At 41.4% G+C, this 27,217-nt stretch overlaps 2 protein-coding genes across 2 annotated transcripts; both read left to right on the forward strand.

Annotated features, from left to right (window-relative positions):
- Window positions 1-2,029: 2,029 nt before the first annotated feature.
- Window positions 2,030-11,537, forward strand: LOC310679809 (acidic mammalian chitinase-like). The gene is made up of 11 exons (XM_083445568.1): window positions 2,030-2,151; window positions 3,332-3,361; window positions 3,483-3,684; window positions 4,328-4,384; window positions 5,685-5,850; window positions 6,933-7,057; window positions 8,244-8,367; window positions 8,501-8,686; window positions 9,284-9,403; window positions 10,409-10,550; window positions 11,177-11,537. The coding sequence occupies exons 1-11, from the start codon at window positions 2,127-2,129 to the stop codon at window positions 11,443-11,445; spliced, it is 1,446 nt and encodes a 481-aa protein (XP_083301694.1). The 5' UTR covers window positions 2,030-2,126; the 3' UTR covers window positions 11,446-11,537.
- A 6,437-nt stretch (window positions 11,538-17,974) lies between these two features.
- Window positions 17,975-26,030, forward strand: LOC310679807 (acidic mammalian chitinase-like). Its single transcript, XM_083445566.1, has 11 exons — window positions 17,975-18,045; window positions 18,896-18,925; window positions 19,709-19,910; window positions 20,313-20,369; window positions 20,472-20,637; window positions 21,564-21,688; window positions 22,426-22,549; window positions 23,068-23,253; window positions 23,978-24,097; window positions 24,271-24,412; window positions 25,653-26,030. The coding sequence occupies exons 1-11, from the start codon at window positions 18,021-18,023 to the stop codon at window positions 25,943-25,945; spliced, it is 1,470 nt and encodes a 489-aa protein (XP_083301692.1). The 5' UTR covers window positions 17,975-18,020; the 3' UTR covers window positions 25,946-26,030.
- The last annotated feature ends 1,187 nt before the right edge of the window (window positions 26,031-27,217 follow it).

A 27,217-nucleotide genomic window follows, 5' to 3' on the forward strand; every position in this document is an offset into this window, starting at 1 on the left:
AAGTGGTGAAGAAATTCATGACAGAGCAGCAAATACAGGTACTTGATTGGATAGGGAATTCCCCAGACGTAAATCCCATTGAGAATTTGTGGGCTATATGCAAAAGTCTCCTCTGTGCTGCAGACTCTCCGACTATGGAGAATCTCATTCAGGCGCTGATTCAAGTGTGGTACAGGGATCCAAAAATCAACAGTGACTGTTTGAAACTAGCAGACTCCATGCCAAACCGTGTTCAAATGCTGTTTCAAAATAGCGGAGGTCATATCCATTACTAATGTACATATATGTGAGTCTTGTACATGTATATGTGAGTTTTGTACAACAAACTATTAAATTCATTGTTTGTTTCAATTAATTTGCACAAGTAACAGCAGGAAGAAGCATGAGTTGGGGTGGGGAGGGAGAATGACACAATGGCAGCAGATGGCCGTGAGCAGCATGTTCAGGGAGCATTTTTATCCCTCTCTCTGACAACTCCCATTATTTAAGCAACCTCTGATGGCAGGGGATGCAAGACATTATTCAAGCGCTGCAGTAGAACATAGAAAGTTGCCTTATACTAAATCACACCATTGGCCCATTTGACTCAATATTGTCTGTATTGACTGGAAGTGGTCCTCCAGGATTTCGGATAGGAGTCTCTTCCAGCCAAGGATCAAACCTGACTGGGATTGAACTTGGGACCTTCTGCACGAAGAGCAGATGCTCTACCTCTGAGCTATGACCCTTCACAGCATCAGCTTAGCTGCAAATTAGAGACCAGCAAATAAAATATGAGATGCAACACTAGTAAACACTCCATCACTGTCAATGTGAATGCAGCAGTACTAAGCCCTACCATTAAGCAGAATAACACACTAGCTCAGGCAGCTGATTTGGGGTGTTATGAAAGGGCAGTGGACTGTTAGCTAATGCATTGTTTATTTGTATTTCTACTGCCAGGAAGAGGGAGAGGAAGTCATGAGATACCCTGTCTCAGGGGCCAAAATAACTATAGTTTGTTAAATGTGCCGAGACTTGTTAGGAGACCCTGTTTCTCTCACCGAGTGACAATTGCCAGAGTGGTTCTCCAAGGCAGGCACTGCACCATGAGGAGTGCTGGCTGCTAATTTAATAATGGCACGAACTGAAGTAACATATAAATGGAAAGCATCAAATGGTTCTAAACAGTGCAACCCTTGACACATCGGCTCAGATATAAGACCCCGTATTGGTTAAATGGGACTTACTCCCAGGTAAGGAAGTATAGAATTACAACCTTGATTTAAAAATAGACTAAGATAATTGAAACTACTCTGCATGTGCTGAAATTTATTCCCTTAGTTAGATTTGGGAGGAAAGAAGAAACAGGATTAGATTAAATGATATTGAAAGTTAGAATCTTTTTTTATCCGATTGTAATGTGTTATTAAATCAAAATATTCCACTTGGAAATCTCATGGCTTAGAGTTGATTTTGAGTATGGAGAAAATGTATAAATGCTAATTTTAAATTTATATTCTAATTAAAATTGGGGAAAATATGTGTTTCTGAGGATGATATGCTTTGGGGGTGAATGGAATTTGTACATGCATGCCTATGCACAGCCATAGTACTTTAATTCTTGGTGGCAGTTGATTAGAAACTGGCCTGAACCAATAATTAATTTGCTTCCCAAATAGCTGTTATCTCTCATGCCTCACTAAGGGCTCGTGGATTTGTTTCCAATGTCATTTCTCTGCAATTAAATGGTCCATTTTCAACACTGTAATTACATAAGCAAATCTTACTGATACATATGTTTGCCTTCCTTATCCAATACCCAATATCTTTGGTAAATTTTGAGTGGAAGGGTATAACATTGATTTAGGATCTGGGATGCAAAAATAACCTTCCTCTTTCAATGCATGCCTGCTTAATCCCAAACTTCAGAAGATTGGGATGAAAGATAATATTCCAAGGTGAAGAGGACGGTCGGTATAGTAATTTACTTTAGTTGTGTCTACCAATGATTACATATTAACTTTCTATTTAATTTTGGGGGGTGAGGTCATCTGAAGTCACATGTGTTCAGAAGGAGGTGGGAACTGAATGTTTCTTATAAAAAGGAAACAGAAGATGAAACAACCTAGTACACAGGTATCAAAATGGGCAAACTACTCCTTCTGACTGGTGAGTAGGACAGGCTCAACTTACCACTGAGCTGGCAAAAGTTTCCATCTCTCTGTCAATCTATCTCTTTTTGTTGTTCTCTGCCTTCGTCAACACACTATTCTAGTCTGACCTAGCTTGCTACATCTATAGACTACCTAGCTATAGTAATTTGATGGCCGTTCTAAAAAATGTTTATAAATTGACTAGAAACTGTGATGGTTTAGGAAAAAATAGACCTCTTACTAAGAACATAAGAATAAAAACAAATTATAACAGATGTTTTTAGGCTGGATAACAAGAAATGCTTCCAACAGTAAGAACAGGCATAGATTAAAATAAGTTTTGGAATTCCTTGCTCTAGAGTTTTAAGAGACTGAGGGAAATTTCTCAGGATGTCGCTTAAGTCTCAATAATTTTTTTAATGTGTGGAACTTGGGTAGGTGGCCCACAATATCTTTTTACAGCAACAAATGAGTCAGGATAAAGCTACACAGTATCTCAACAACCACATATTCCCAATCCTGCATTTGCTGAGATAACGTCAATGTGGAGGGAGGACACTTGAAGGAGACAGAGGTGGACTGGTGGGGCAGATTGCTGGGCTACAACTGCCATCATCCCTGATGGGAGCTGCAGTCCAGCAACATCTGGAATTGTTCCCCACCGCTGCCTTATTTGGGAAACAGGATTTGGGGAACCCCATGTTTTCCTCATAAATGTGAATTTCCACCTGTTATATCTATGCCATTATGAAGAGGATCCCAGAATCCAAGTATTTATTTATCATACATCTAAGACAGGACCACAACATATAACAAACTGAATTGTCTGTCTCATCAAGCCAGTAGCCATTACTTGCAATATATCAGGACAAACCCATGGCTTGCTTCAAAAGCTTCAGAGATCTACAGCAAAACCACCTGATGAGAACACCATTGACTTAAACAGGCTTAGGAGTAATGCTGTCTCTCAAAGGAACCATGGGTGAGAAAGCCTAGGGATCTATAACAAAGTATTCTCAATTGATCAGCACCCTTAACTACACTTCCCATGATTCTGTTGGGGGAAGCCATGACACTGATGCAGACAATGCAAGTTTGTAGTGTAGATCTGTTCGCTGATTTGTAGTTGGGCTGAACTAAGAAATACACATGACTAGCTTTTGTGTTTGACTAACAATGGAACTTTTCTTTCATAGGTCTGGCTCTCCTGCTGCATGTGCAGCTGGGTAAGTTGTAGCAAATTTCTTTTTATTTTATTTTATTCCATAAAAAGCAATAGCTAAAAGAAGCTTCTCCTCTAGTAAGCAATTTGAATGCATTGGTTGACTTTAACCTTTCAAACTGCAGGTGCATCTACCAATATTGTCTGCTACTTCACCAACTGGTGCCAGTATAGACCTGGTATTGCACGTTATATGCCCGAAGATCTTGACCCATGCCTATGTACTCATGTCATCTATGCTTTCGCGGGCATGGCAAACAACCAGATCCAGACCATCGAGTACAATGATGTGGCTCTCTATGGTGGCATCAATGGACTCAAAACCTAGTAAGATCCAGCAGTTTGACATGCAACATTCAACACAAGGGGCAGAATCAAGAGAATTAATTTCGAGTGAAATAAATGGGGATTGAGCATTAAGTTTAAATCCCATGAACTTCCATGCAACTTTAGCTCCACGTTTTTCCATGGCTTATGCCTAATTTTTGCATTTCCTATTCCATTTCAATAATATACCTGTCTTTCATATTAGCAAAAATCAGACATATATGATACAGAAGGGAAAAGAAAGTAATAAATGGGTGTGTTTGCTCCTTTCTCCAGGCAACATTCTGCCCACTTTCACAACAGAAACAAACTTTTACAATTTGCTTTCTGGTTTCTTGAATCCCTGGACAGGCTCCCTCCTAAATTTGCTCCAAAACTCTCGCAACTCCCCAGATTCTGAGGGGGTGTAGAGAGGAATGAGAAGCAAATGTCCAATTAGATCTCACCATCTGTTGAATTTTTATATTAACAATCGCCCTTTCTATGCAATTCTTAAAGGGTACAGGAATTCTCTTTGGATCTACCCCTACTTGTAAAGTTTGTGTGGATATTTCAATTCTTTCTTTTTAAAGACAGCCTGCTTGTAACTGTTTCCATATGGTTCAGAGTCCCTTTAATGACCTTCCAAATAATTTGTTTACAGCAATCCTGACCTGAAAACCTTGCTGTCTGTTGGAGGCTGGAACTTCGGTACCCAAAAGTAAGTTCCTCTAGGAGATCTCCTCCCGTATTTAGCACTAGGATGATTAGGCGAGAAAGAGGACAGGGCCTCTGCGCCTTTCATAACTGACCAGAAGAGAGAACCTCCACAACTGCTGAAATTTCCTCTTCTACACAACTGGCGCAGGCCCCCTGTCCTCTGTTCCACCTGGACATAGTGTTTAGCATCATCTCCAACCTTGCTCTACATTAGCTGTTCTATTTCCCTAGCCCATAAATTAGCACATCTGAGAACTGTTTTTCCTTCCTCCAGCTCCTTAACTAGTGCAGTATGGTTCTAGATTAAAGAAGCCAAGGGCCACTTTTACATGTACAAATCTAGACACATATATGTAGATGTGCGTGAGAGTGGTGTATTGTGAGGCTGTTCTCTGCATTTCTCTTTTTGTTTCCAGCTCCTTGTGTGCATCTGGAAGTAGATTCCATGTTTCTGCTTCCAAGTAGTCAGAAAAAGCAACTTCCAGGGGCAGGGGGCAACTTTCATCTCACAAGATACATACACACATTTCTATACTGGATTAAATCCATAGATACACTGGATATGCTGGGTACACTGCCAGAAACAACAGGAAAGTATCTTCAAGTCCAAACAATGAAGATTAATGTAAGCTGGGAGGGAACTCCGGTTCACAGCCAATGCAATTGAACTTGGACTGGATACACTTGGGTTCAAATCCTTGCTCAGCTATGGAATTCACTGGGTGGCCTTGGGCAAGTCACTGTCACCCAGCCTAACCTATCTTGCAGAGTTGTTGAGGAGATAAAATCGGATAACTCAGTTAATATCACACTTAACACCTTTGTAGGCATGTGGGAAATTAACATGCCTTAAGAGATGTGAGGGATATTATCAAGAAAGAATAAATATTTGGATTTTAAGGTTAAGTGACTGAAGATATCACCTTCCTATCTACCGGTAAATCAGGGATAGCATAATGGAGCAGGAAATCAAAACCTCTAGTTCAGGGAGGGAAACCTATGACCCTGCAGCTGCTGTTGGACTCCCAAACTCCCATCAAGAACAGTCAGCATGGGCAATGGTCAGGGGTGACCAGAGGGGGGGACCAGCAACATCTGGAGGGCTGAAGGTTCCCCATCCCTCCTGAAGTCTGTGGAATTCAGAATTTAACGATCTCAAAAGGCTATGCTGTTTGCAATAATCAAAGTATCTGGAGAGCACTAGGTTGGTGAGAGCTAGCTCAGACCATCAGCAGCAGATCTAATTAAGCTCTATGGTTTCAGATTTGTGGAACTGATCATTCCGACCTTCCTCTTTGCAGGTTTTCTGACATGGTTTCCTCTGCTCAGAACCGCCAGACTTTCATTCAGTCTGCCATCTCCTTCCTGCGCAAGTATGGCTTTGATGGGTTGGATATTGACTGGGAGTACCCTGGCAACAGAGGCAGCCCCGCTGATACCCAACAACTTTTCACAGTCTTGCTCAAGGTTGGCTTCGACAATGTGCTCTCTCTGTATCTAGGTGACTAATATAGCAATGAAAGGTTTGTTCTGGAATTTTACCCAGTGCTATTTGTCTAGGCAACACAATCACTGAAACAGATATAATAACACCTCCATGTCTTTAGGGTAGGATACCTTTTTTCTCATTCTTTCCTGGGCTGGATCTAGACACATCAAAAAAGTGTTTCAGGAAAATGAGTTGTGAACTTTATTATGGGAAATATAATGTAGCTGAGTACCCTGTTCGTGTTCCAATAATCTGCATCTCAGAAATATTAACAGCGTTTGTGATGCTCATAGTTTGAGGCAAATGGTGGGTAGAGAGCTTCAGAAGTGGATATAGAGGGAAGTGAGACTGTGATTACAGTTTTTGATTAAATAACTGCATGAGTGGAATGACTTCTGCTTCTGCCCACTCCCCCCACCCTCTGTGCATGCCCAACACCATCCCCATCTCCACTCAGGAAAGTTAGACGGGGGACCCAGAAAATATTTTTTTGGCGGGGGGGGGGGCATGCAGAAAGTGGAGAAAGTTCCACCAAGCAAGTGGAAGCCATTTTGCTTATGCAATGAGCTACTTAGTGCTATGTTGAATACAACCCAATTTTCTTAGTTACCCTGTGCCTTACATTCTGGAACATCACTTCATTATGTCCGCAAAGCCAAGCATGTTGAACATTTTTTTAAAACCATGACCCTGAAATTAAGAGTCTCATGCTCTACCAACCAGACAATGAAGATTTTTAAAACTCAGATAAGGGTGGGTGGGTGTTCTTAAAAGAGTAGCTTAGTGCTGGAGTTACAAATTTTCTCTTAGGAGCAAATGTCTGCACTGCTGCTCCCTCCTAGTGTGCTTACTCCAGCAGCAGGGGGGAGGTTGAAGAGGATAAATAATTATTTCCCCCTTGACCACCATTCCACACATCCATACACACACAGGAGCAGGCACAGCAAGTCTGTAGTTTTTCCACCATCCCAACCTACCTCCTGGGGCACTTGCCCCCATTGCCCCTACCCTCGATCCAGACCTGGAGTAGCTTGTGACAATTCACTTCTTCCAATAACAGGAAATGTATGAAGCTTTTGAACAGGAGGCTTCTCAAACCAACAAGCCCAGACTGTTGATCTCTGCAGCTGTGTCAGCTGGTGTGGGCACCATTGAGACTGCTTACCAGATCCCAGAGATGTCTAAGTAAGTTGCATGTGGATATCTTGGCTCATTGTGAGCTAGCATAGACAATACAGAGGTAGCTGGCCCAATGGTTTCATTTGGTATAAGGCAGTTTCCTATGTTCCTAAGAGGAGACAGGCGTACACAGTGGAAAGACACTGACATTGGGGTAGACTGGTCATTATGGCAATTGCACCATAGCTTAAGACTTCTGCTGCAGTGATCACCCACTATGGTAAAAGCTGAGAGATTCTTGGGTTGGAGTGGGTGCCTCCTCACTTTGCCAAATAAAAAAATCCAGAATATGATGGCTGGCGTCCTGGTCACATATCAGGCAAGCAGTGGTAATGTCTATGACTCAGCACTTCAGTGAAATGTGAAATAACAAGAGCAGCAAAGATTAAACAGAGAGTACCTGCCTATCTCTATCTACTGTATCTGCCTGTGATGTTGCCTATACTTGTCAGTTCAGGAAAGAGGAAAGAATGTGACTTATGTGTTAGAGGACATGCACAGGCCAAATTATGTTTCAGCATGGAATTCTTTACATCCTTTAGCATGGTCTGAAGTAGATACATAACAGCTTATTAATGTGTGCATTGGAGCATATTGCTGTGTTCACCAGTGACAAAAACAAACATTAGCAGTAATGCTGAAGTGATTAATGAAAGTCTCTGTGTGGATCTTGTGTGTACTGCATCTATACTGTGCAAATCTCACAAATCTTGAGAGGCTGCCCCGTGCTCAGTTATTGGGAACTTGGCAATATCTACCTTGTATTAATATTAACAATTATACTCTATTGCAGAAGCAAGACACTTTGCCTTCTTACTTATCAACAATTTCAATCATGAGACCAAACGAGATAGGGACCTGAGAATTATTAGAGATGGCTGAGGATATTATATAATAATGCCTCCTGGCTAGAATCCTAACCAAACGAAATCTGATACATTTTCGGGGGGGGGGGTTGGCATCAATGCATGCCAAATGGCCGGTTGTAAATTTGCCTAAATTTAAATGAATTGTAATGTTGAATACATTGAAACTGATATATATAAATGTGCAACAGCCATGATTCTCCCGTTTTTTCTGATAGAAGTGGCAATACGTAGTTAACAAAGTAAACACATATGAGGAAAGGGTCCAAAGTTTTCCTTTTTGGACTGATATATTTGCCTATTTGCTTCCCTCACGTCCCTCCAAGGTACATGGATCTGATCAATGTAATGACTTATGACCTCAGAGGATCCTGGGAAGGTTTCACTGGTGAGAACAGCCCTCTGTATGCAGGCCCTGAAGACCAAGGCTCCTATATTTATTTCAATGTGGTGAGTGACTGAACAGAAATGAAGGGTTTCCTTTACCATCAATCATACCCTACATATTCAGCTGCTGGATATGTAGTTCAGAATTGTCCCATGATTTGCCTTCTGATTGCCTCCTCAATGTTCTTTCCACCAGGACTATGCTATGAACTACTGGAAGAAGAATGGTGCACCAGCTGAGAAGCTGATGGTGGGATTTGGAGCCTATGCTCGCACCTTCACCCTGAGCAACCCTTCTAACCATGGCCTGGATGCACCAACCTCTGGGCCAGGGAGAGGTGGGGCCTACACCCAAGCAGCTGGGACGCTGGCCTATTTTGAGGTAAAACTCTGGCATAGTTCTTGCAGCGATCCTGAACATTTGTTAGTTATCATGATGTCCTGCACTTTCATTTTTTTAATTATAGCTTTTTATGTACTACTGATGCAGTTTTGCATCTGGATATTGCACTTGTGAGCCAATATAGTTATCCAGTTTATTTCTGTATAGTTTCATGTTCCTGTTTTTGAATGGGTGTTTATTTGTTGCTTTCTGTGCCAAGGAACATAATGGCCAATTCTCGCATTCAGAAAGTGTGCTGTTTTTAAGCCAGCATCTGTTATCCTGGTGCCCTCCAGATGTTTTTGACTAAAACGCCCATCAGCCTGCTTTAAACTATGGCAATGTGCAAGCCACTCTTTGCACTGTTGGAGCTGACGTGGTTGGAAGGAATGAAATTTTGTGCATCTGCCTTGTTTCCCTAATAAAATTCTAAGGCCAACTATGATTTCCACATTTCTCTCCGGCTCACAGCTAACAAACACACATATGATTTCTGGGAATGGGTGTAAAGTGGAGATAACCCAACATAGTTTAGCTAGCCTTGGGTAACTAGATCAAACACTTTCATTGGCTTAATCCAAGATATTGTCTCCACAGGTCTGTACCTTCTTGAAGGAGGGTGCCACTGTTGTGTGGAATGCTCCCCAGGAAGTCCCTTATGCCTATAAAGGAAATCAGTGGATTGGCTATGATAACCCTAAGAGTTTTGGTATCAAGGTAAGCCTGTTTATTGTCTCCATATTCTGCCCTTATTCAGCACTCTTCTAAAATGGCCAGAGGCTCCTTCTGGAAGGCATCTTGCCTTTCTTCTCCCACCTTCCCCATTCCTGTGGAGTGTGATGCTATCAAGCTTTCTCTGAAGAAACTGCAAGGTTTAGACTGTGTTGAGTCTGAAAGGTCAGAGCAGAAGGATTTCTAGGGAGCTCAAGAGGAACAAGCTCCCCCCACCCTCCCTTTTAGAAGCCTAATGGGGGAGTGGTATCCATTATGTTCCACCTGTATATTTATGCTCTGCCTGTATATTTGTATAGAATATGGAAATATTACACAACATCTTAAGTCTCCCATGACCATATACAGTGGTACCTCGGGTTAAGAACTTAATTCATTCTGGAGGTCTGTTCTTAACCTGAAACTGTTCTTAACCTGAAGCACCACTTTAGCTAATGGGGCCTCCTGCTCCACTGCACCACCGCTGCATGATTTCAGTTCTCATCCTGAAGCAAAGTTCTTAACCCGAGGTAATATTTCTGGGTTAGCAGAGTCTGTAACCTGAAGCGTATGTAACCCGAGGTACCACTGTAGAAAGAAAACTGCACCCAAGTACACACACCCAGGAAAACTGGGGATAGTGGAACAATTATATAGTATTTTCCCCCTAAATAAATAAAACATTTTTTTAAAAAAAAACTTGATTAACTGAGTTTCATGCATCTAACAGTGCAAATCCAAGTCTGTTTTTTGTTTTTTTTTAAAGTAAACTCCATATAGTTCAGCTGGCTTTTTTTCTCCAAATATGGTTAGGATTTTAGACTATCTGTTTAGGATTTATGTACTGCAATACCTTAACCTATTTCCTGTAACTGCAGTTTTAAAAGTTACAGACCACAACTCTGGAGTGTAGAGTCAGGCCGTTTATGCTCTCTCTCTATCTTAGCAACTCAAGGGAAAGATAGCTCTGGTTCTCATTTATAACATAATGCTTAACCGTCTAACTCACAGGCTAAGTGGCTGTTGGAGAACAACTTCGGAGGAGCCATGGTCTGGGCTATTGACTTGGATGACTTCACTGGCACATTCTGCGGGGAAGGCAAATACCCCCTGATGAATGCCTTGAAATCTGGATTGGGAGTCACCACACCAAGTGAGTAGCATACTCCTGTTGGCAGGATAGAACAAAGTGCATGGCATGCCCAGAAACCTTCATTTTGTCTGTATGTGAAATAGTGCTACTGACTCCTATTGTGTGTTCATCTCTGTCCTCTTTGGCTCATTTCTTTTGAGGCAGTATGGCTGGTCCAGTACTGAAAAAGCCACTGGGTGTGATGATAATTATCTGGATTTCAGTAGATGGGAGGCGGAATTTAACCCTTTCCTTTTCTGCTATGGTCCTTAGGTAAATCCTTCCTCTGACGTCCTTACTTACTTTGGACGCCTTCCTCTCAGTGCAAATACTAGCTGGATTTTCACAATGGAGGGAAAGGTTACATTTCCCCCTCTACATGGGCTGCAGCCCCAGTCATTATCCTGCATACATTCTCTGCTGGTTATATTTTTGCAAAGATGTGGTTAATGTCATGTCTAGCCTGGCTTCTTTTGCCACACTCCGTTAAATTGTAAATTCTCCTTGAGTGAGGTTTGTGTTTATGAGACTTTTGTTCCTCACTTCTAGTGCAGGCAATATTGAAAGATATTCCCAAAAGTCTGCCTCAGTTTAAGGCAGCCTTCTGTGTTCCTAAAGTTCTAACGCCATTCTCATCTTCCTTTCAGACTGTAAGGTGCCTGCAACAACCCTTGGCACTAATGCTAATCAGCCTGCCCAGGCTACAACAGCAGCCCCATCTGGTGGTGGAAGCTCTGGTGGAAGTGGAAGTGGAAGCTCTGGTGGCAACTTCTGCAACGGAAAAGCCAGTGGCCTCTACCCAGATCCCACTGACAAGAATAGCTTCTACCATTGTGTGAATGGGAAGACCTACCAACAATATTGCCAGAGTGGCCTTGTATTTGATGCCAGCTGCTCCTGCTGCAACTGGGCATGAAGAGAACAGCCACAGAGTAGTACATACACCTTCCACTGCAGTCAACAGCAAGGAAAGAATTCAGCATAATAAATAAAGATGCATTGCATTCAGATCATAGTCTGTGGTTTCTTCTGCACAATTTCAGTATCTCTTCCAGTTAAATCAACTACTTCAATTACACTTTCTTGCAGTGCTGTAAAAAACAACAACCCCATACTTGATCAAATGTGTGATTTATTTAATTTATTCATTTGCTTTGAAAACATACTGATCATTTTTACCATCCTAAAAGTGTCCAATGAAACATGTAAGGAAACTGTCGACACAGGAATATAAAACATGCTGCAAGAGAAAATCATAACAAAGATTACAATTCTGAGACAATGTATGGAGCTCTCATGTAATTATTTAGTTAGATATAGGGAAACAGGTATAGCAGCATAGTGCTCTTGTTGGAGTCTGAAGATCACAGTGAGGAAAAAATCCTCTATTCACACACTCCACAAACTATAAAAGGTGCTACAGCATTCTTTGTTGATTTTGTTACAGCAGGCATAGGAAGGCTGTGTATATACTGTACAGTACCACATCTTCAAAGCACATTTTCCCTCCTAAAGAATTATGGGGAGTGCAGTTTACTCCTCAGAAAGCTAAAACTCCCAGCAACCCTTAACAATCTACAATGCCCAGAATTCTTTGAGGGAAAGAATGTTATTCAAATGTGCTTTAAAGGCATAGTATGTACACAGCTACCTCTATGGATGCTATTTCTGGGATTGTAGCAATCGGGTGACCAAATGCAATTAAATTGTTTATTCCCTCTAACTTCCCCCAACCTTCAATGCTTTTCTTGACTGCCACCACAACATATAAAGACCTCAATTAGCAGCAACCTTTAATGAATTCAGGCCTAGTGTGGCCATGTGTCCTGCTTTCCAGAGGGCAGACTTTTATTTGAAGGGCTGTCAGAGAGAGGACAAGCCTCTGTTTCAAAATATCCTCCATCTGAAGGGTCTTCCAACCCAGGTCTGGTCTAAATACAAAGAACAGTAAGAAGGGAGAGCAGGGGCCTTGAAGTCAGCACCTGGACAGTGGACTGAGCAGGGACCCAGGTCACCTAGTCATGTTCTTCTGCACTATACTGAGATGTACCTATACACACAAATCAACATTTGCCAGTTTTATGCAGATCTGTGTAATCTTCTGTGCTTTTTGTTGATAATGTATTTCCTTTTGGGGGGCAATGAGTGGAGTGCAGAGCAGTTGCCATCACCAACACACATGGAAACAACAAGAAAGAAAAGATCTACAAAAACTTTCCAAGTCCAACATGGAAACATTTCAAGCATTAGGAATGGAAGGATCTCTCCTTTTCCCATTTCCCCCAATCTTCAATTTAGTCCTCCACTTTTCTGCAGAAATTTGTGGTTTTAAAAAAAATCCTCAAGAAAATCGTTCAGCTTTTTTGTTCCACTTTCTCCTAGTAAACATGTAAACTTTGACTAATGCACACATTTTTGCAAGACTTTTCTCTTAATATAATGCATTTTTGTATGTTACTTTCACTAAGAAATGTATTTTTATGTCCATCATCCCCTAGTATGTGCACTCTTGGAAACATTGGTTGAATAACTACAGCACAAAATTCAGCTAAGTGTGAATTTTGCAGGATGACAGTTTTTCAGTTTTCCTATTGTTTTGGAAAGTGCAAATTCGTTAGGTTCATTTTTAAATGCAAGCACAATAGAATTTCACCCCCATCTCTACAACCAGTGCTTTTTCCTGGGGACTACGCAGGGGTACGCATACCACTAAACCTTTTGTGAATCTAAGAGGAGAGAGAGAGAGAGAGAGAGAGAGAGAGAGAGAGAGAGATTGAGGGGAAGTATTTCAATATGAGTAGGAAAATGAGAGAACCCCTAAACATTTTTTAGGGGAGAAAGCACTGCCTACAACTATATACATTCTTCCTCAAAGAAATTGTGGTTTTGGTTGTTAAAATGCCATCATCGTTGTCAACGGGCTTGATCACACAAATGTGGACACGTTAGACAGAAGGGTGTGGCAGTGTTATGCCCAACACAGTTGGGAACATGCACCCATGCTATTTTCCCTAATGGGCTACCAATGCTGGCCATTTCACATTCATTACCAAGGCTTTTGGGCAAAGAAAGCTCATGACCACAGCCAACCTGAGACATTCATGATGGGGCAACTGGTGCTCCTCAACTGCATGTCTCCTGCTTCTTCTTTTTTTTTTATAAATAATTTTTATTCACTTTCCAATAAACATTTTTTCCAGATTTAACATTTGTTTTGACATAAACATCTTTTTTGACTTCCATCAGCCTATCTGAGAATTCTCCATACTCTCACTACGTCTCACATTTCTTACATTTATATTGCACATTATATCTCTTAATCTTAACCTTTCTTTTTAAACAACATTTCTATCAGTCTTTTTCACAAAGCCTCCTGAAAGCCAACAAGCGTTAGTTGCTCCTCACATTCAGTTTTGATATATTCTGTAAATTTACTCCAGTCCTTGGAAAATCTCTGATCACGCTGGTTCCTTATTTTTCCAGTCAATTTGTCCATCTCTGCATACTCCATCAATTTCATTCTCCATTCTTCCTTGGTCGGCATTTCTTCCTGCTTCCATTTCTGGGCCATCAAAATTCTTGCTGCTGTCACTGCATATCTAAACAGTTTCACATCTTTCTTACTAATTTCATTCCCTACTATCCCAAGTAGAAATGCTTCTGGTTTCTTGATAAATGTATATTTCAACATTTTCTTCATCTCATTATAAATCATTTCCCAAAAGCATTTCACTTTTTTACATTCCCACCACATGTGGTAAAATGTTCCCTCTTTTTCTTTACATTTCCAACATTTGTTACAGATTTTATACATCTTACCAAGTTTCACTGGTGTTACATACCATCTATACATCATTTTCATTACGTTTTCTTTTATTGTAGTACATGCAGTGAATTTCATTCCCTCCTCCCACAATTTTTTCCATTGATCGAACTGAATATTATATCCGAAATCTTTGGCCCACTGGATCATAACCGATTTCACTTCCTCATCTTTCGTATGCCACGCATGTCTCCTGCTTCTTAAGGATCTTCCCACTATCTTATCCTGCCCTGCTCACCCTCTCTTGACCCAGTGGCTGGCACTACAGCAGCTGTATGAAATAAACAAAATAGTATTTGATAACTGATACTTGACTCTATTAGACATTTTTTTGTGTAAAGGTAGATGGATTTGAAGATTGACAGATTATTATGAGGCTTCACATTTGATTTCTACCAAAATCAAGACAAAGACATGCTGACAACTCTGAAACATTTGAATTTCTAGTGTTGAGGCAATTATTCAGTAACAATCTGAATTTGAAACTCAAAAATATTTTTTTTTATACCAAATAATTTACAAATTGCAAAATGTTGACAAGGAAAACAGGAAACAAGCAAAACTGTTAGCTCAAGCCAGCATTCAATTCATTGGTATGCTTGGTTGTTAGTTTCACTGTGAAACTAGGCACACAGCATGGCTAGATCATTGCATAACCTCACCTTTTATGTTAATTCTTTCTTTCCTGTTATGGATCCTGAAACACAGCTGTTTTGCGCAAGTAGCTGAAATAATTTGCCATGCCTAAACTGTAGTGGGATATAGCATTCCAAGTAGAAAATCCATCAGATACGACACTTACGTTTGTCACTATTTTATGGGTGGGATTCAGTTGCATACTGGGTAAATTCAAGTAGCGCAATTAAAGTGTATTTGGTGCTCTTGCACAACAAGCCTACTTTTAAAAAAATGGACTTTTGTGGCAGGAAAAGTTATTGGAAAGTGTGGTTATAATTACTGATTAATGTGATATCATATAATAACCTCCACAACAAAGCTGAATGAATGTTCAAGGAACAAATGTCATATGACCTCCTCACAAACTTTGTGCGAACAAGTCAATAAAAAGGTCACCTGAAAGTGATGCTTAATGAGTTCTGTAGTCCCTAGAATAGAGGAACTGCTGACTTCCTCAGCAGATCCTGTAATGCAACACTTGTTGACACCATATGTGTGTTTGTTTTTTTTAAAAAAATGACTGTTTCTCAATCAACACAATGGAGAAGAAGTTAGTCGTTCACTTAGGACAAGGGTAGGAAATCTGTGCTCTTCAGAAGTTCTTGGACACCAACTCACCCAAAAAATGCTTTTGATAAAAGACTTCATCAAACACTTCTGAGTAAGCTTAGCAGTTATGAAAGAAGAGGTCTTCTTGTGGATTGGTAACTGGTTAAGAAACAGGAAGGAGAGAGTGGGAATAAATGGACAACAGAGAGATAAATAAAGTGGAGTCCTCCAAGGGTCAGTATTGGGATCTGTGCTTCTTAACTTGTTCATAAATAATCTGGAGTTAGAGGTGAGCTGCAAGGAAGCCAAGATTGCTAATGTCAAATTGTTCAGCATAGTTAAAACAAAAAGAGATTGTGAAGAGCTCCAAAAGGATCTCTCCAAACAGAGTACATAAGTGTAAAATGATGCACACTGTGCCAAAAAATATCTTAATTTCATATACATGCTCATGGGGTCTGAACTGGAGTTGACTGGTGAGGAAGGAGACCTTGGCATCATAGTGTGTAGCTTGATGAAGATGTTTACCTAGTGTGTGGCAGCTATGAAAAAGGGCAATACCATGTTAATTAATTTAGAGAAAAGTCATGTAAGTAGTGACATGATATAGGTGTATAAAATTATGCATGTAGAGAAAGTGGATAGTGTCTTTCTCCCTCTCTCAGAACATTAGAACTTGGGGTCATTCAATGAAGGTGAATGTTGGAAGATTTAGGACAGACAAAAAAAAACCACAGGGACCTCTTCACACAGTACATAATTAAACTATAGAATTTGCTCCAACAAAAGAGGGTAAGATGAGTTCATGGAGGGTACAAGTCACACGGATTACATTCCACCTCTACTGTTGGAGGCAACATGTCTCTGAATACCAGTTGCTGGGAATCACAAGTGGAGTGTTGTTGTACTCGGATCCTGCTTATGGACATCTGACTGGCCACTGTGAGAACAGGATACTGGATTAGAAGGACCTTTGCCCCGATCCAGGAGACTCTTCTGCTCCCATACACTCCAGCCAGCATGATCAGTGTGGTGTAGTTATTAAGAGTGGTAGTCTCGTAATCTGGGGAACCGGGTTCGTGTCTCCGCTCCTCCACATGCAGCTGCTGGGTGACCTTGGGCCAGTCACACTTCTTTGAAGTCTCTCAGCCCCACTGACCTCACAGAGTGTTTGTTGTGGGGGAGGAAGGGAAAGGAGAATGTTAGCCACTTTGAGACTCCTTCAGGTAGTGATAAAGCGGGAAATCAAATCCAAACTCCTCCTCCTCTTCTTCTTCTTCTTCTTCTTCTTCTTCTTCTTCTTCAATGGTGATAGGAGCTGTAAAAAGGTAAAGGTAAAGGGACCCCTGACCATTAGGTCCAGTTGTGGCCGACTCTGGGGTTGCAGCACTTATCTCGCTTTATTGGCCGAGGGAGCCGGCATACAGCTTCTGGGTCATGTGGCCAGCATGACTAAGCCGCTTCTGGTGAACCAGAGCAGCACATGGAAATGCCATTTACCTTCCTGCCAGAGCGGTACCTATTTATCTACTTGCACTTTGACGTGCTTTCGGATTGCTAGGTTGGCAGGAGCAGGGACCGAGCAACGGGAGCTCACCACATCACAGAGATTAGAACCACTGACCTTCTGATCGGCAAGTCCTAGGCTCTGTGGTTTAACCCACAGCGCCACCCACGTCCCTTATAGGAGCTGTAGTCCAGCATTATTTGGAGGGTCACAGGTTCTACGCCTGTGACACAGGAAAGCCTAACAAGACTTGAGAACCAGTTTTCTAACCATGGTTTTGTTAAACCTAGACCAGGCAAGCAGAGAGTATTCCTGGTTGGGAGATCCTCGTAATTTCTCACTAATTAAGGAATTGTCAGTTGTCCATTTATAACCATTGTTGCAAACCTTTCTAGGCTTCTGGACACATCTATATTTTTGAGCAAATGCTGGGGGAACCTTCTCCTCTAGTCACTTCTCTCCCCTTCACCCTAGATCAGCTCCCTCAAAGAGACACAATACATGCGCACAGTTCAGTTTTGCAAGGGAACAATCAGGTAACTGGGACAAACAGCTGGAAGTCCTCGGTAAACAGGTTATATAACTGTTTGTTCTCAATTTATAAGTGTAATCAAAAGCAAACTGGTACAGCAAATATACAGTCCTGACTTCTATATGTTATCATTCAATTAAAGGGACTTAAACACTGTAATCTAATTCCACCAGGATCCCAATAGCACTGGTAAAATAAAAAATATTGATAACCATGTTTTCTTAGGTTTGGTTTTTTTAATTGTGCCTTTGTTCTGGTACTGGAATTTGTTGCATGCCAATAATTTTAGATGAATGTCCCAATCACCTGATGCTTTGGTCACAAGGCACTGAACAGGTAGAAGGGCAAGTGTATGGTATAAAAGGAAGAGAGGAACAATGTTAGATCAGTACAGAGACCAAGATGGCCAAGTTGATGCTTCTTACCGGTAAGTACAAATCTGAAATTCATAAAATGGTGTAACTTTTCTCTGCTGGTGGAAGAAGCTCATTCTGTAATTCTCATTCTTTACTTTTCCATGCATATTCTGTTATTTAAAAGAGAACAACTTTTAATTAACTGAATGGATTTCAAAATAACTGAGCAAGTTTATTTTATTCTTGCTATTTTATAGCAAAGATTTCATTCACTACCATATTCCCTTACAAAACCAGAAGTGTTGCTTCCCTCCATTCCATAGTGTGGAGAGAAAGCTTTCTTTGTTCGGGATATTTGGAAATCAGGAATTCCCTCCATTGGAGAATGACCATATCTCAGTGGAAAAGCACATGCTTTGCATGCAAAGAGTTCCTGGTTCAGTCCCTTGTGTCTCCAGATAAGGTTGGGGGAAATTCCTGGAGACCCAAGTATGTTCCCTGTAATAATGACAACTGAAAATCTTGCAGATTTTTATTCACTTGTATCAACCCCTTCTTTTCCCACTATTAATTTCAGTTTTTGAAAATTCCCGCATAATACTTAGCAATGAAGTCCATGGATACCTTTGAGGTACAAATTATGGAAGAAAATTAATTATTCCTCCTCCAAGTAGCATGCACAGTGTAAATTATACCTCCATTACAATTCATTTGAAAATTCAAGCAGCTAATGTGCTTCTATTTAAAATCGTGTTTAAATAACTATATAATATAGCGGTCAATATAAGGCCTACAACAAAGTCTTTCATCAAAACAGAAATTGTTTGCCACTCTTCTCAAAGTTAAATAGTGATACACTATGATTTCTAAATAAAAGTTTATACATATTTAATTTACAAATTATTCCCTTTTTCTTTATAGGTCTGGTGCTCCTGCTGAATGCACAAATAGGTATGGAAAGCAGCTCTTTAAATTAATGTCTAAGTGTCACCTAGTCGCTTCCTGTGTTGGAGTGACAGCCTGGGTGATGGGCCATTAAGGAAAACAAAGGAAAGGGGCTCTGTGTGAGGCAGCAAATGGGTGGGCCCTTCCCTCAACTCATAGATAGTTAGAAGGACAAAGCCTGAGTTGAGTTGCAGTGATGTGACCTAGAGGTAAAGCACCTCTTGAGAGCAATGTTTGATTTCCGTTTGAATCCAAGGCTGTAATTTTGGGAGAAACAAGAGCCTCTGTGGGTGTTAATGCTGTGAACCCCTCCATCATAGGTGCAGGTTGCATATATGTGTAAATAAACCCAATATTATAAAAACACCACAGTCTCCACAGTGGCAGACTGTGGTCTTTTCAGCGGAGCCCATAGCCTTTTATGGTATTTTGCATTTCTCTAAATGTTGCAACACAGTTCTCAACTTTCAAAACCATTGAAGGGGATTTTGAAATGCATATTTTGAAAGAAAATATGTTTAGAAAATTAGCGCATTTACATTACACTAAGCTGCATGTGTCTATCTCTAAGAATATTGCAGCAATCCCTCCTAAATATCACAGCAATGAATGCTCTTCTGCACCTACTATAATGACATGCCAAATCTGCAATATATACTAAGACCTGGCAGGTAAACATGTTCTATTATTGCTGAAGAAAATACACACTTGTCTTTCTTCTCCTCACCCTTCAGTCTTGCTCAATTCCATTTAAACTTTTATTATAACCTGTCCTATTTGTCTTGATAGGTTCTGCCTATGTGCTATCATGCTACTTCACCAACTGGGGCCAATACAGACCAGGCCTTGGGAAATACAAGCCCGACAACATTGACCCTTGTCTGTGTACTCACCTGATCTATGCCTTTGCTGGGATGCGCAACAATGAGATTGCAACCATTGAATGGAATGACGTCACTCTTTATAAATCTTTCAATGGCTTGAAAAACCAGTGAGTATCCATGAATAATGGTCACCCACCCTTCCCACATTCTGCTTCTGCCTTGTTTATATGAGGCTCAACTGGAACAGAAGGCACTATCATATGCCTTCCTGCCCAGAGGGATCCAATGGCCAGTGTTGTAACCTAGCTGAACCTAGTGCTACATAGAACAAAGAAGCAAGAAAGTTTGAGTACATGTGGAGCTACGATACTACAAGGTTGTCAGCTGATGTTGGGATGCAAACCAATAATAAAAAGTGACTCATTCTAGACTACTTGACAGATCGTCTGTCATAAGAAAATGGGGTTCAAGATTATAAAAACAAACACAAAATGGATAGCAAGTTGGCACCAACTCGAGACTCCTTGTTCCAGAAATAGATTTAATCTCTGCAATCTCTTCCATGACAGGAATGGGGACCTGAAGACTCTTCTGGCAATTGGAGGCTGGAACTTTGGAACAGCACCGTAAGTTGAAGCAACGCTTGCATACTTCATCCTAGTAATAGAGAGGAGAATGCACATAATAAGTAGGTAATTATCTTCTACCCTCTTATGGCCACATTACAGATTCACTGCAATGGTTGCCACTCCTGAGACCCGCCAGACCTTCATCAACTCTGTCATCACTTTCTTGCGCCAGTACGAGTTTGATGGGCTGGACTTTGACTGGGAGTACCCTGGCTCTAGAGGCAGCACCCCTCAGGATAAGTCCCTCTTTACTTTATTGGTTAAGGTAAAACCACTGATTATGTTGTTCTTATTTCCCCACCACCACCCAGAAATGGAGAAGCCAGATTGGATAGTTTAGCATCAATTTATCTCTGCCTTTATTCTCCTAACCTAGGGTGGCCAAAACCAAATACTGTGGACCACAACGCCCACTGCTCCTGACTGTTGACCATTGCTGGCTGAGCTGATGGGAGTTGTAGTCCACAATAGAGGGCACCATATTGCCTACTGCTGCCCTAAAGTCAAGGAAGGAAGTCACTCTCACCAGCAGAGATGAGCAGCAGTCCCCGTTGCCATAGAAGCATAACAATAATGCTACATAGGGCTACAACATTTATGCTGCTATCCTATACACAACCACCTGGGTGTAAGCCCTACAAAAGATGGTGCAGCCTGTTTCTAAGTTAGCATGTGTACGACTGTCCCATTACTCAGTTAATAGGTTTTATCAATCAATTTAAAACATTGTTATTAATTAAAAATTGCCTCAGATTGATGTGTTATTTTTAATATCATTATCTACAAAAACCAAAACTGGTGAGCATCATTATAGAAGAGACAGGCTTTCATCTATCTCACACAGAAGTGGGTGCCTCTTCTAAAACAGTGCTTCCTGTGACAACACCTAAAACAGGAGTGGGGCAACTTGTGGTCCTCCAGTTGTTGTTTCACTACAACTCCCATCAGCATAAGCTAGCATGGCCAGTGGTCAGGGATGGTGGTAGACCAACAACATCTGCAGGGCCACAGGTTCCTCACCTCTTACTTTCGTCAATAAATTTTTATTCATAGGCATTTTTTATGGTCTGAAATTGCCACTTTAATGATTTTGTTGACTAAAATTCATAGGATCGGCTCAAAACCCGAACATTAACAAGATTGTGGGGCTCTGTCAGAAAATTCACATTTACCTTACTGTTTGCTTTGTAGGAAATGTTGGAAGCCTTTGAGAAGGAAGCCAAACAAGTGAACAGACCAAGACTCATGGTCACTGCTGCTGTTGCTGCTGGTCTTTCCAATATTGAGTCAGGCTACCAAATTCCTGAGCTTGGCCAGTAAGTACAGCATTTTAGGTGCTTAGTATCTCTCTCTCTTTAAATTTAACTTCTGTCTTTTGTATATGCACAGGTGAAGATACCCTTACAATGAATGTAATTTTGAATCATCTGATGTGTGTCGCATTGTTCATCAGTTGCACACTGTGCATTAAAGTGAAACCAAGCCAGTATGTGTCATTGGTAAAATCACTATGCCAGCATCATTGGCATAGAGGCAGCTGCAGTATTAGCATACTGGCTGGTTTTAAGAGAACAGTGTACCTTACAGCCAATCCTAGTACACAGAGTTACTTCAGGAGACAAGGCAGCCACAGATACTATTTCCTCTGCTGATTACTTTCATAAAGCACCAAAACATTGATAGTGCTATAGATATTCATCCTGAAGGACAAATCTAAGAAGGTTGGCTAAAAAAAACCAATGATCAAATATTCCAAATATAATCAGTCAAAGTCACAATAATGATCCGTTTTGAAGAACAAACTGTGCCTGTGATGGGCTTACACTATGGAACTGCATTTATGGGTCTAATTATACATCAAATGCTATCATATATAGTCAGAAAAAAAGAATGGTGGTGCTACTGCACATCAGAAAATGAGTCATGGTCTAGAGAGGTAACGTTTATGGAAGGTGAGACTACAAAAGCCTTAGAAGCATAGGGTTTATTCAACATATTACTGATAGTTGCAAAGAAGAAGAACTGGACACAGATACATTTAATCTCCTCACAGGTATCTGGACTATTTCCATGTGATGACCTATGACTTCCATGGCTCCTGGGAGAGATTCACTGGAGAGAACAGCCCTCTGTACAGAGGTCCTGCAGACACTGGTGGCAACATCTACTTCAATGTTGTAAGTATAAGTTGAAAGTAGGGCTGGAGGAGACATTTAAAGGTCAATCTGCCTAATTTGCTCTTTTTGAAACAACATGTGAACTGACACATAGCCATCCCTTGAAATTCATACTTTTCCAAATACTGCAATGCAATTCTTCAGGAAAATAATGTGTCAAAAGTACATATACTAGGGTAAGATGTGCATTAAAAAATAATACGCTGGTGAACATAACATACAAAAAGGCATTGTATTAGGGAAAATTGCTTTGCAAAAAAAATGTGTATAAGGCAAAAGTGCTTACTTTAATGAAAATCGTACTCTGATACGGAAATGTGGAGAACCAAATTTAAGGGTGGAAAAAAGAAGAAACGGAGAGAGAAAACCTGCAACTGGCAGATTCACTCATCCCAAGCTGGAAGCCTATTTTTACAGGGTGCTTCAAAGCCTGCCAGGGACTAAACTTAAAAAAAGAAGAAGAAGAAATTAACATTCTACTTTGCAAGCAGAGAGTAACACATGATTTGGCTTTGTAGGACTATGCCATGAACTACTGGAAGAAGAATGGTGCCCCAGCTGAGAAACTCATTGTTGGATTCCCAACTTATGGACACACCTTCATCCTCAGCGATCCATCCAACACAGCTGTTGGTGCTCCCACATCTGGCGCTGGGCCTGCTGGACCATATACAAGACAATCTGGCTTCTGGGCTTACTATGAGGTTTGTTCACTTTTCCCACCACAATCCATTAAAACATTTATTTGCGTCACTCAGTTTACACTATACAGATGAAGAATATAATTCTAAAGATAGGCCAATCAAATAAGAAATCCTACAAAGATGCTACAACTAAATTTTGGCCTAATGGCTTGGAAAATATGCTGTTTGCACAAAACCAGTGTTGCAAAAAAATGTTTCTAAAGCTTAGTAGCCAGTGAGATTTTTCTCAGTGCCAGACAGAAAGTGAGAAAAAAATTCCTCCATAGGGACCAAGGGACCATTTTTTGTATGGATATCACTAGCTAGGGCACCTGGGTTTTAGCATTTCTGCTCAAGATTATACTGAGATGAAGTAATGTGGCTAATGCACACTGGTTTGGGGGGTGGGGAGGCAGGAATTTCAGATAACTGAGGACAAGATAATAACTTTTTTCACTGTGCAGCCAACAAGGTATTCTCAACTCTTGATACACATTATGCCTCCTTTTTAAGCCATGGAGGAAAAACTTATACGCTTTATGGAGCCTATGCAGATTTGTGCAGTGATGAGATGAGCGCACAACCCTAGAGTCTGTCAAGACTGGCCCATACGGGCAGGGGTACCTTTACCTTTACCTTTACTTTCAGTTCACTTCTCTGCACTATGCACATAACATTATGAGACAGCAACCAAGACAGAGCCCTGCAATGATTTACAATGTGCCTTTTTTGTTTCCTCTGTTAGATCTGCACCTTCCTGAAGAATGGAGCCACACAAGCTTGGGATGCTCCTCAAGATGTGCCTTATGCCTACAAGGGAAATGAGTGGCTGGGGTATGACAACATTAAGAGCTTCCAGATCAAGGTATGATACCAATCTCACAAAAGCATACATTCATTCTGGTGCATTAGAATGTCTTGGTAGGTTCATCAAGAGTTTCAAAATCAAGGTATGAGGACTATGGCTGATGTAATGCCACTAAGTACAGGTTCTCGATATAGTAGATTGACTTGGGCATCTTTCTTGGCATCTGACAGGCTGAGTGGTTGAAGAAGAACAACTTTGCAGGTGCTATGGTTTGGTCTCTTGACTTGGATGACTTCACTGGTACTTTCTGCAACCAAGGCAAATACCCCTTGATCACCACCCTGAAGAACGCTCTCGGACTGCAGAGTGCTAGTAAGTAGCAGCAGCAGGAAAAGCTCTCAAAACGATTGTGAAAGCCAAAGTTCCAGCAAAAGTTCATAATGCTGAAAAACAAGTCACTGTTGCTTATTTTAGAACTAACCTCCAAACTGAGGTACCAAGGTCAGTTAAGTCACTTTTAGGCCTGTTTAGAACATGCTCGATACATTTCGATATCAATGGTAGCACTTAAAAAAAAGAGAGAGAATGAGAACAGTTGGATTTGGAAGGTTTCAAAGGGCAAAAAATTAGAATGCATTATTAAAGGATGGGGGCAAAACAACCAAGAAGAATTCACCACAACTATAGAATCAGGGAGTGATAAGACTCAGGGAGAAATGGCTGCTGCAAGCCAGAGTGAAAGAGAAGGTATATTTTGGAGATCATATCACTGGCACTGACTGCAGAACCTATGTATTCATAAATGAAGAATGTTAGAAGCTGCCTTATGCTAGGACAGACTATCAGCCCATTTAGCTCAGTGTCATCTAGGGCACAGATCTCAAGGGTCTTTCCCATCACCAGGTTCTGGACCCTTTAAACTAAAAATGCCAAAGGCTGAAGCAGGGACCTCTGCATGCAAAGCATGTACACTGAGCTGTAGTTCCTGACCTACTCCACAGATAGCCAAGTACTTTAGATTTACAGCCACAGGGACCCTCAAGTTCTGGAAGGATTTGAGCTGGAATGTACAACTCATGACCCACCATCTGTGTTTGACAGCAAAGCAGAGGTTGAATTAACCTTCAGTTCTTGCTACCTGCCTGGAAACAGAAAAAGACAAGTTCTCAAAAAACTGCCAGGCCACAGTTTATAGCTAGTGACCTGCATTCAGCTCAATGGATCACAAGTTGTACAGATCTAGAGTAGAATGAGAAATCAGAGGTCTTTTAAATAAGATTTTTAAAAGCCTTTCCCTTGTGCTCATGATTGATTGGTGCCCTCTAGATGTTTAGGATTACAATTCCCATAATCCCTGACCATTAGCCAGGCTGGCTGGGGCTGATGGGAGTTGCAGATCAGGAGATCACCTTCTCTATTCACACTGATGTGGATCACACACTAGGGAGAAAGTACAAGGCAGGTTTTCTTTGTGGAAAAAGCCAAACACATGTCATGCAGGCAGAATCCCTTAAATCAAGTTCAGAATGATGTGGAACTCACATTTTGAGCCAGTAGTGGTTATTTGAGAGACGAATCAGCTGAGATGGCTTACCCTCTGCTTCTCTTCCAGGTTGCAAAGCCCCTTCCAAGCCCATTGAGCCAATCCCACCAGCCCCCAGTGGTGGTGGAGGAAGCTCTGGTGGCAGCCCAAGCAGTGGTTCTGGTGGCAGCCCAAGCAGTGGCTCCGGTGGCAGCCCCAGCACTGGAGGCAGTGGATTCTGTGCTAGCAGAGCCGGAGGCCTGTACCCAGACCCAACAGACAAGAACAGCTTTTACCACTGTGTGAACGGCAGGACTTACCTGCAGCATTGCCAGACGGGTCTTGTCTTTGATGCCAGCTGCTCCTGCTGCAACTGGGCATGAAGTGATCAGGTTTTTTAACTCCATAGCCTTCCCAATCCGACATTCCATGTAGATGTAAAAGTGAAATAAAATTCAGCAAAACCTATGGCTCTTTCCTCTGTGTCAATTTACTTGCATGACATGCAGGCTTTGCTATTCTTTTCACCTGCTTCTCCTGCTAGGGCTTGCCGATCAGAAGGTCAGCGGTTCAAATCCCCGCGACGGGGTGAGCTCCCATTGCTCAGTCCCTGCTCCTGCCAACCTAGCAGTCTGAAAGCACGTCAAGTGCAAGTAGATAAATAGGTACCGCTCTAGCGGAAAGGTAAAAGCTGTTTCCGTGTGCTTCTCTGGTTCGCCAGAAGTGGCTTAGTCATGCTGGCCACATGACTCAGAAGCTGTCTGCGGACAAATGCCGGCTCCCTCAGCCAGTAAAACGAGATGAGCGCCACAACCCCAGAGACATCTGCGACTGGACCTAACGGTCAGGGGTACCTTTACCTTTAAAGTTACATAGGAAATGTAGCTCATAATCCAAGGGGAGCTTCCTGTGATACTGGCTTCCTGGTGGACTGCTGAACCAGTACCCATAAAACTATGTTATCCGGCCTTTGCTTTTGGTTACTTGCAACATTGCCCCATGTGGGTGGTGGCACCCATGTGGCCTCCAGGACACTCACAGCCCTGCCATCTAGGCCAGTATCATGTGGCCTGCAGAGGCTGCATGTACCTGACCCCAACAGAGGGGGATCAAAAAACAGGTGACCCCGCAATGCAAAACAACAACAACAAACCTTCAAAGAAATTTACCTTTCACATAAACTATCATTATCTACATTTTATGCAGAAAGTATCGAAGCAACTTAAGAAGATAAAGCACAAAAAATAAAATCAACTAACAGTAAAAAAAAATCTATCAAACAGTACAGAATACAAAATCTCTAAAATGTTCGTCCAACTACACAATAAGACCAGTCCTACCCCATCCCACCGAAAGGTCAGAACCTAACTTAGCTGCCAAAGGGCTGGGTAAATCAAAATGTCATAGCTTGGCACCCAAAAACTGACCATGAGGTGCCAGGCACCACTGAAAACCGGGGGAGGGGCACTCATGCAATCTGTCATAAAGCAATGTTAAACTATAGCATAAATCAGTGGTTCCCAAACTTTTTTCCCATTGACCGCTTGGAAATTAATACAAAGTTCCTAACATAGGTGAATCAATATGAATTCATCTTCACTACCAAGTTATATTTTATAGCATCTAGATCTAACATTACACTTGGTAGCCATCTC

This window comes from Podarcis tiliguerta (genome assembly GCF_965153285.1).
Source record: "Podarcis tiliguerta genome assembly, chromosome: 6".
In the NCBI taxonomy this organism is placed as follows: domain Eukaryota; kingdom Metazoa; phylum Chordata; class Lepidosauria; order Squamata; family Lacertidae; genus Podarcis; species Podarcis tiliguerta.

Bases quoted from the DNA above. Each gene is read 5' to 3' on its own strand.
- LOC310679809 (XM_083445568.1), top strand. From the start codon at position 2,127: ATGGGCAAACTACTCCTTCTGACTG. The intron at 7,058-8,243 runs GTAAGTTGCATG...CGTCCCTCCAAG, and splicing joins CAGATCCCAGAGATGTCTAA to GTACATGGATCTGATCAATG. The intron at 8,687-9,283 runs GTAAAACTCTGG...TTGTCTCCACAG, and splicing joins GGACGCTGGCCTATTTTGAG to GTCTGTACCTTCTTGAAGGA.
- LOC310679807 (XM_083445566.1), top strand. From the start codon at position 18,021: ATGGCCAAGTTGATGCTTCTTACCG. The intron at 18,046-18,895 runs GTAAGTACAAAT...TTTTCTTTATAG, and splicing joins CAAGTTGATGCTTCTTACCG to GTCTGGTGCTCCTGCTGAAT. The intron at 21,689-22,425 runs GTAAGTACAGCA...ATCTCCTCACAG, and splicing joins CAAATTCCTGAGCTTGGCCA to GTATCTGGACTATTTCCATG.